Source organism: Cebus imitator, unplaced genomic scaffold, assembly GCF_001604975.1.
Source record: "Cebus imitator isolate Cc_AM_T3 unplaced genomic scaffold, Cebus_imitator-1.0 Scaffold391, whole genome shotgun sequence".
NCBI classification, from domain to species: domain Eukaryota; kingdom Metazoa; phylum Chordata; class Mammalia; order Primates; family Cebidae; genus Cebus; species Cebus imitator.
This window is the reverse complement of record NW_016107706.1, coordinates 1,660,856-1,670,321: the sequence shown is the minus strand read 5'-3', so window position 1 is coordinate 1,670,321 and position 9,466 is coordinate 1,660,856. Positions and strand designations below refer to the sequence as shown.

Here is a 9,466-nt window from a genome sequence, read left to right as displayed (position 1 = left end):
AAAAAAAAAAAAAAAAAAAGAGAGAAAGAAAAATAGGCAATTTATTATATAACAAATGATGTGGATAAAATGATGTCCTTTAATGATTCTGGGAATGGGGACACAGCCTTGCCCAATGTTAAGAGACTGATCTGTTTCTGTCAAGCAATGAATAATTTGAATCATGAATTCTCAGTTCCAAGGGAATGTCTTGCAGTTATGTATGGCAATTCAGAATGCTTGGAAAGTGTTTTGTTTTTTTCAGATCTAGCCATTTAACATTTACTGCTTGCTTACAACTATACTCTGAAACTTATTTTAGGAGGTTGTACCCAGTAAAAGGGTTTATTTAGTTTTCTCTCCAGGCAATGAAGTATAGATGTGTTTTTACTTTGGAGGAAGTAAAGCAAACGAACTAGCATTTATTGAGGGCCAGGTATACCAGGCTGTATGTAAGTAGCTTTATATATGCGTCTCCTTCAGTCTGCACTACAGTCCTTACAAAAAAATAGTGGTTATTCTCTTTAATAGACAAGGAAATCAAGACTTTAAGGATCGAGTCTGAGGCATATAGCTTGTAATTGTCAAAGAGGACATCCAAACGTGAATCTGTCTGACAATTGCCAGTTATTCATAGTGCTATTCTCTGAAGCTCTCAAGTTTATAGTAAACGAATTGCTGTGCTGTTCATATACAAAAGCTTAAGGTTAGCAGATCATAAAAGGTGGTGTGGATAAAGAGCAGTTACAAGTGATATTTGCTGGCATGCAAAAATAACAGAAAATGGGCCAAGAGGAGGATTCCTTATAGCCAGGCAGAAATGTCTGTTAGAATATGTAGGAAAGGATCACATCATCATAGAACTTGAGTGAATGTGAGCCTGAGGGAAGATTCGTAGCAGTGATTTTATCAGAAGTGAGTCATCTGACAGCTCTAATCAGAATCACCCCCTTTATTATAGCTGAGGTCATCCATGTGCTTTCTCTGATGTTCCTGTTTCAAGAAGAGATTGATTCCAGACAAGTGAGACATACCTGAAGATTCTGGTGTGGACATTATAAATGGCCTGACAAGAAAGTGAGCTTCAGATTTTAGAACTTGGTGGTGGTGGTAATGTTCGAAATATTTAACAATCTGTGTTGTTCTATAGCAGCACTTTGCAAACTTCCACTGTACTAACCCTAAGGGGAGGAAATTAAAGGCGCCCTCAGGAGTCTTGAGACATCACCTGAAGAGATACAGGAGTAATATGTATATTTTTAAGTCTCTTGCTTTATATTTAGGGAACGCTTTTGTTCATTTCCGTATCTATTTGTTTTAATGAAAGTTAAATTATTTTACTGATTGTCTCCCTACCCTTACCTTAAATCTTCAAGTACCACTGACAGCCTAGAAAGAGGGTGCTTGTTCTACCGTGACGTAGCAGGCTCCTACCCTTTAGCCCGGAGCAGGTACCGCAGCGTGAGACGTACCGTCTTCCAGGGCTTCTGCTGCCGCACAAGCATCTCCTGAGGATTTACAGAAAACAGCGGGCACCACATTCTTGTTGACTTTACCACACCTTGTGACTCCCTCACTTTTCTTGTTCCTTCTCCCCCTCCAGTTCGGATTTGTTGTTTATCAAACTCGCGTGTTTTCTTTCTTTCACTTGATTGGCATGACTTTTTAAGGGCTTGGTCTCTTGATCTGTCCCTCTAGTTTTATTTTTGGAGTTTCTTTTTTTGTCTTACCAGGGGAATGTAACCAAATATATCTGTCTGATTCTAGCAGGTACATATTTTTCCCTCTTGATGCTGCTTAATAGTTTATTGGAGGCACAGTTACTGTATGTAGGACCTTACAAATGGCAGGCTTAATGTGGTATTGTTTGTTGTGGGTCTCTTCTGGGGCTGGTGGCACAGGTGGTGGTGGCAAAGTGTCATTTCTGTCTCTTGGATGGAAGGGAACAAGCCCAGGCCAGCGTATAAGAAAACTAGCTTCAGGCTGCGAATGAGTGCCAGCTTATGCATTGTATTTTCTGGTTAACTCCCAGTTGACTTCCAGTTTTTGCTACAGTCTTGAGTAGGGAGGGTTCAGGGCGTCTTGGTAATTCAACAGCAGCAAGGATTTCCTTTGCATTATATTTTCATACCTAAATCTTACATGAAAAGGGTTGTTTACTGACTCTCTGATTAACTAGGCTTGGTTTATGTGAAGCCTTTGAGACCTGTTTTGGACATGATTTGTGCCCAAGTTGCTTTCTCTCCTGAAACCTAATTGTTGACTTGTAACTAGTCTAATCTTGCTTCATTATACGTTTCCCCACTATCCCCCTGTAAAACCGTCTTTTGTACCAAATGCAGTTGTATCTTTTGAATGATGTTCATTACAATAGCTTTTTACATAGGTCTTGTAGATTTTGAAAATTTTTTTAGCTAACATGTCATCATATCTTCATAATAATTCCATGGGAGAGGCATTTATAAAACAGAAAATAGCAGTCCACCCATGGAGATAGCTATTCTGTGTTTTATAAATGAAGAAACAGGAAATGGTGGACGTGACTTGCAGCTTAGTGGCAAAGCCAGGTCTGACCAGCTCTCTGGGCTCCCAGTCTGCCTAACCTCTATTAGTGTTTAGAAACATTTCTGGAAGTCTCCCAAGTTTTCCAAAAGTAGAAAAAAATTATTATGTAGGTTGAGTTGTCTTTAAAGAAGACAGCTCTAAAATATTTTAAGATCGCTTTTTTTTTTTTTTTTAAGTGTCTTAAATTCAAGGAAGAAACAGTGTTTTTTTCTGAATATCCGACTAGGACCTGTCCCTGTATTAGACAGATTAAGGATGTTTGCTTCCTAAGAACAAAGCAGGCTGAATCAGAAAAGAGATGAGTGGTGGCTAAGTTTTTATTTTTCTCCGTAGTTCTAGGGATAGTATTTTACCCCTTTGAAATATTGTGAGGTGGTCATGGATAGAAGGATCACACCTGTGGTTCCTAATAGGAATTTCTGTGTCCATGACATTTCTCAAAAGTAGAATTGAGGCCCCCTAGCAATCGTAAGAGTTTTTAAACACCTGTAGAAATGATACATTTCCATAAAGTAAAGCTGTAGAACTTAAAATGTCAAACGTCTTTACTTTTGGCTGGAATTTAATGAGCCTGATTAGAAGCTCTAGTTTGCAGCAATGGGCATGCTAATTATTTTTGAAAATTGCCGTTTGTTTGTAGACAAGGAGTAGTTCATGAGGAGAGAAAATCAACTCAGTGTTCTTGAAGGCTTCTTACGGTTAGAATCTGAGATGAGCTGTGCTGCAGTGATAGGGATTATCCACGAGGTGGCACCAAGACTTTGTTTAACTGTTAGATCCGTAGCTAGCGCCTAGAATACTTGAAGCCCCTTTCACCTTCTCCCTTTGCAAACTATGGCTCAGCTGCATCTGTGCCCTCAGTTCTGGTCCCCAGCCTCCCCCCAGTCCCCTTAGTGCTGTTATTTGTGCTTTGTATTGGCACCTAACCTCATTCTACCTGTAGTGAAAGCTGTAGGTCTTGGTTCCCACTCTAGATGGTAGGCTTCCTGAGTGGAGGTACTAGCTGCATATACTTTAAAGCATATTCTTTTCTGTATTTCCAGCAGTGCCAGGCACAGGACCTCTGAGTTGTATTGTTGAATTAACATCTTTTGGTGATTTATGGGTTAATTGTAGACTTCATAGGGTTCTCAGAGTATTTTCTGCTTTGAAGAGTGTGTTTATCTTCCCAGCTGCATAAATGAATTTTTGGGGTAAGGACTGGGATTTTGTGTCTGTAGTTTGTATAGTTTCATAGACTTAACTCTGCAGCACACTCTGACCAACCACTTTCAGTAACTTCAAAGACACTTGGTTAAGGAACTCATTCCTGTGCATAGGTCTTCCCTGATGCTCTGCAGTTGGTCTTGGCAGTGGGACCTTCCTGTGTGACAGACAGCAGATGGCCATGGAGTTCCCAGGCTGTGTGCCATGTAGGTAGGAGCTTGGAAAAAAGCAGAAAAGAAACTTCCTTTGTAGCTGTCTTGTCTCTGCCTTATTTGGGCTCCCAGCAAGGACTCTTGCTGCAGGCAGACCTGTGTGATCAGGAAAGAAAACTGACTCTTACCAGGGAAGGGCCCGGGAGGGGCAGTAATACCATGAGCATATTTTAGTTGAATTATGTCATTTTATTGGGGACCATTAAGTAAATAGCTGTTGAGATTTTTCTTTTTCAGAAAACAGATAAGGCTTTTAAGCCAATTGGGAGGAAATTTGAAAAGATTTTGTAATAATGTTATTTCATTAATTTCACCCAACCCACACAACTAGGTTACGTTTTCTAGGCCTCACACTGACTCTGGCTTCTTCATTGTGTGGGTACCTTTTCAAAGTGTTTGATTGGACAACATGTTTAGAAGTTCTTTGGTTACAAGCCCAAAAATGCAAAACTTTGAGCAAACAGCATTTACACTTACGTAATTTAATTTTAGAAATTAGCCCTAATTGAAGTGATCCTGGAGATGGTAATGTTGGTGTGGCACCTGGCTACTTCTCTAAACGCTGTTTAGTTCCCTGATGAATTTCATCAACTAAGGCCGTGTTTTTATTTCTAGAGCTGGGAGTACCAAGCTAGCAGCTGTGACCTTTGAATGTGTAGAGCACCAGAAGTTCTGATTATGAGATGAAGAGAAAATGACAGCTTTTCTTGTCGATTAAAAAACTAGTACTCACTCATGGTATTCCTTTGTCCTTTGCCCTACAAACAGAGCAGAGACTGTGACCCCTTATCTTTGGGGTGACATTATTTTATTTTTATTTTTTGAGACGGAGTCTTGCTCCATTGGCCAGGCTGGAGCGCAGTGGTGCAATCTCAGCTCTCTGCAACCTCTGCCTCCTGGGTTTAAACGATTCTCTGCCTTAGCTTCCCAGGTAGCTGGGATTACAGGCACCCACCACCGTGCCCACCTAATTTTTGTATTTTTTTTTAGTAGAGATGGGGTTTCACCATGTTGATCAGGCTGGTCTTGAAGTCCTGACCTCAAGTGGTCCACCCACCTTGGCCTTCCACAGTGCTGGGATTATAGGCGTGAGCCACCATGCCTGGCCTGGGGTTGTGTTATTTTAAAGAATGTGATCAGAATTGACCTGTTAGCTACTTGACTTCTCTGTGAATTTCTGTGTCAGTTTATTGTCTTTGGCAGTGGAATTTAGATTCATTAGACCAGAGTGGGATGGTTTATAAGTACATTTCAGCAATGCATTAAATAAGTTTTTTTGGAAAAAATTTGTGAACTGCTAGCACAAATTGGCATCACTAACATGGCTGCTTTGTTTTTAGGTGATTGGTGCGGACAACGTGGCAGTCCCCTCACACCTTTATAAGGTGATCCTGGCCCGCAGAAGCCCAGTCTCTACTGAACCACTGGCACTAGGGGCCTTTGTGGTACCCAATGAAGCCATCGGCTTCCAACCCCAGTTAACTGAGTTCCAAGTGAGCCTCCAGGACCTAGAGAAGTTGTCAGGACTGGTGTTTTTTCCTCATTTGGATAGAACTAGTGACATCCGGAATATCTGCTCTGTGGACACCTGTAAGCTCCTGGATTTCCAGGAGTTCACCTTGTACTTGAGCACAAGAAAGATTGAGGGAGCCCGATCAGTGCTCAGACTGGAAAAGATCTTGGAAAACTTGAAGAATGCAGGGATTGAACCAGATGATTACTTCATGAGTCGCTATGAGAAGAAGCTAGAAGAACTCAAAGCAAGGGAGCAGTCAGGAACCCAGACAAGAAAGCCTTCCTAGTTTTTACTCTCAAGATGTGTGATACCGTCTGTAATGGAGCAGGCATGCCCTCTTTAGGCTAACATATTTTAGTGGCTTTGCTTTTTGCTTTAAAAAATTTTTTTTCTTTAAGACATCGGATCTCGCTATGTCATCCAGGCTGGACTCCAGTGGTGCAATCATAGCTCACTACAGCCTCGAACTTCTGGGCTTAAGCAATCCTCCTGCCTCTGCCCCCTGAGCAGCTGGGACTACAGACACATACCATAACCCTCAGCTACCAGTGGCTTTGCTTTAAACAAATGATGGAATCCTAAATTTACGACTAAAAATTCCCCCAAAAGACGAAAGATCTACAATCTTTAGTTTGACTCAGGAACTAATTATTGAGGGAGCTGTGACACCTGCAGATGGAGGGGTGATCTTGTGTCAAGATGACACGCATTTGTGTCCCTCTGGGTGTAGAGTATTGGGAAGGCATTGTTTGGTTTCATGCCTCCAAACCATATGTTGTCTTTGATGTATCTGCTCAGCCTTCTTAGAACTCAGTGTTGTACATTTTTCCCCACTAGGACCTGAATTGTTCCTGGAGGCGGCTTTTAGAAATCTTCTATGTAGTTCCTGTCCACATGCACTGTGTATTTGTTTCTTCTTTCTCCTCTCATGAACCTGCTGTTTCTGTACTTGTATGTAGAAGCACTCACCTGCTCACTAAATGTTTCTGTATGTTAGGCTCAGTGCTTTACATGTGTTATCTCACAATGACCCTCTGAGATAAATACCACTATCCCCATTTTACCTGTGAGAAAATTGAGGCTTGGAGAGCTTATATCTTACCCAGGTTTCACTTTTCCAAAGTAGTCATCCACAAAGTATGAGGCAGACAGATGTAAGAGAAGAAACACAGCTGAGGCAGATTCAGATCTTTCCTAGCATGGATGGTGGCTTTTGACGCAGAAATATTTACCTATTTTTGTGGGTATTTGTGGGCCTGAGGCGTGCTTGGTAAGAAGAGTCTGGTTTCTCGTCTGCTATGCAAGCCAAATGGACTTTAATGTCCTTTGAATTGAACCCTCCTTAGCTCTTTGGAAAGAGATAGAGTGGGTACTTGGGAATTAGAGGGTAATACTTTGTGCAATTTGTTAGAGCCCATACGTGCCTCCAGAGATACACTTCTTTCAGTGACCAGATACTGCCAAATTGATGTGTTCTTGTTTTCCAGGTGAGCTGTAGACTCTAAGAAGGGTCTACAGCCATGCACTGTGGCTCAGGCCTATACTTAGTACTTTGGGAAATTGAGGTGGGTGGATCGCTTGAGCCCAGGAGTTTGAGACCAGCCTGGGCAACATAATGAAACCCTGTCTCTACAAAAAATACAAAAATTAGCTGGGTGTGGTGGTTCACACCTGTAATCTCAGCTACTTGGGAGGTTGAGATGGAAGGATCACTTGAGCCCAGCAGGTCGAGGCTGTGACGGGCCATGATTGTGCCACTGCACTCCAGCCTGGGTGATAGAGGGAGACGCTGTCTCAAAAAAAAACAACAAAAAAAGAAAAAGGTCTGCCCACAAAGTCACCAGCTTATGATTTGCTTGACTCTGCGTCTGCTTGTCTACCTAGCATAGGGCAGGTGGTACTTTGGGCCAAAGGTCCGAAGGCATTTTGCATGCCTAGGGGAAATCGTGGCTGCTTTTCTGAGCCAGATCTCTTTATTTGGGTTTAAATGGAGTCCTTTCATGGACCATCCTGAATATTGTCAGTCAGAAGTCTTGGGGCTTAAGAACTTGTCTGAATCCATCATACCACTGCTGTCTTCCAAGCGGTATTACAAGAAAGAGTTTGTGGTGTGTGTGTTCTAAGAGAAATGCCAAGGCTTCCAGATAAAGGTAAGATGGTAATGATTGGCTTTGTTCTGCTCTTTTGTTTGGGTGAAAAAGAAAAGTTGACGGGTCAGAACACAGTAGCCTGATTAGTGCCATTCTGTTTTATCACACTGTTCCCATTAAGTTGTGCCAGTTCTCCTCTCCCCAGGAATGTAGAGCCAAAATGTCACTGTGACCAAACAATGTGTTACTTTCTCTTCTCAATGGAGAGGTGATTGTGGGGCCTGGTTGTTTCTCCAGGAGTGTAAGGGGCAGCTCTGTGGCATCAGTCTTGCTGCCCATCTCTAGAGGCGGGCTCCCAGCGCCCCTGTGGCTGTGCTCTGTGCTGAGCCACATTGCTGGCAGCCTTGGAGTTGCTGCTCCTGCTCTTCTTGCTCCTGTCTCTTCACCTAGTTGGTAGAATCTCTATTTTTAGATTAATAAAGTTTCTTAGGGTTTTATTTCTTTTGAAAGATGCCACCCAGTCATTGTGATAAATGGAGGTAAGAGCTTGTAATACAAAGTTGCAGTCTGCCAGTCCTCACTTTTAAAAATTTATTTATTTATTTAAACGATTTGCAAATCAGGGAGACTTTGAAAAAATTTGTTAGTATGTAACGGTGCTTGAATTGTCTCAACACTTTCATTAAGAGTTCCCCCAGCCCAGTGCGGTGGCTCACGCCTGTAATCCCAACACTTTGGGAGGCCGAGGCGGGTGGATCACGGGGTCAGGAGATTGAGACCATCCTGGCCAACATGGTGAAACCCCATCTCTACTAAATTACAAAAAAATAGCTGGGTGTGGTGGTGCATGTCTGTAGTCCCAGCTACTCAGGAAACGGAGGCAGGAGAATTGCTTGAACCTGGGAGGCAGAGGCTGCAGTGAGCCAAGATTGTGCCACTGCACTCCAGCCTGGGCAACAGGCCAAGACTCTGTCCAAAAAAGAAAAAAAAGGAGTTCCCCAAACAAACTTGTAATAATTGGTTAGAGGTCAGAATTCTCCTCCTGTCATATCGCCTCAGCCCCCGCAGTGTGGCTGTCGATCACCCTGGACTCGGAATCAGCGTAGGCTGAGCCTGCGTGTCTGCCTGTGTTCTCATTACCCTCAGTCCCTGGTCTGAGGGAAAGGCTGCGGTAGAGGAAGTGCCAGTCTGGGGAGGCTCTTCTGCTGGAAACACACATCCCAAGTTTCTCTTCTCCCTCAGTGATACCTTCATTGTGAAATTCCGAACTCTGGTCTCTGAATTGAGGCTGTTTCACCACTATTGTGTGTAGCAATACAAAAAATTGCAAAGGTTAGGAGAACGGGTGCCAGCCCCCTAATTAAATACCTGTGAATATTTCTGCCCCTCGTACCTTGACCTTCAAGCAATGGAAAACTTTTGTCTTTTCTTCAAACCTTTGATTAGAGCTATAGGCTGTGCTCTGTCCTTGGAATGACCGAAGGTTGCCATGTCACCTACCTGTGTCCTCTGGCCTCATCCTTGTGAGTACGTAAGTGTCATTGACATCAGCTCCAGGAGTCCCGAACTTCCCATTAGCAGCCCGTCCCTGAAGCTAACCTGTACTGAGGCTCTGCTGTTTGTTCCCAGCTCACTCCATTCGCCTCACCCATCTGTCCTTCCACCACCTGGCACAGCTCCATGTGCCTCCTGTATGCTCACTCTAGTTCGTTCTGGTGGATTTGGTCAGGGCTGGGCTCACATCAGGTGTGAAACTCCTGCTCCTGCCGGTCTCCATGGCTAACCTCCATCTGGCATGCTGTCCTGGGTGTTGTCATTCTTAGCGATTGTCTATCAGGGATCCAGCGTTCCTTTTTTTAGTGTAGTTCCACTGTCAGGGAGCAAACCTCAGGTCATGA

At 43.1% G+C, this 9,466-nt stretch overlaps 1 protein-coding gene across 1 annotated transcript in view; it reads left to right on the top strand.

The window, feature by feature from the left end:
- The window catches only part of EXOG (exo/endonuclease G), a 29,786-nt gene extending 21,714 nt beyond the window's left edge, over positions 1-8,072 (top strand). Inside the window, exon 6 of the mRNA XM_017508387.2 lies at positions 5,303-8,072. Within this exon, the coding sequence (XP_017363876.1) occupies positions 5,303-5,764 (462 nt within the window). The 3' untranslated portion in view covers positions 5,765-8,072. The remainder of the gene's footprint in view (positions 1-5,302) is intronic.
- Positions 8,073-9,466: the final 1,394 nt, after the last annotated feature.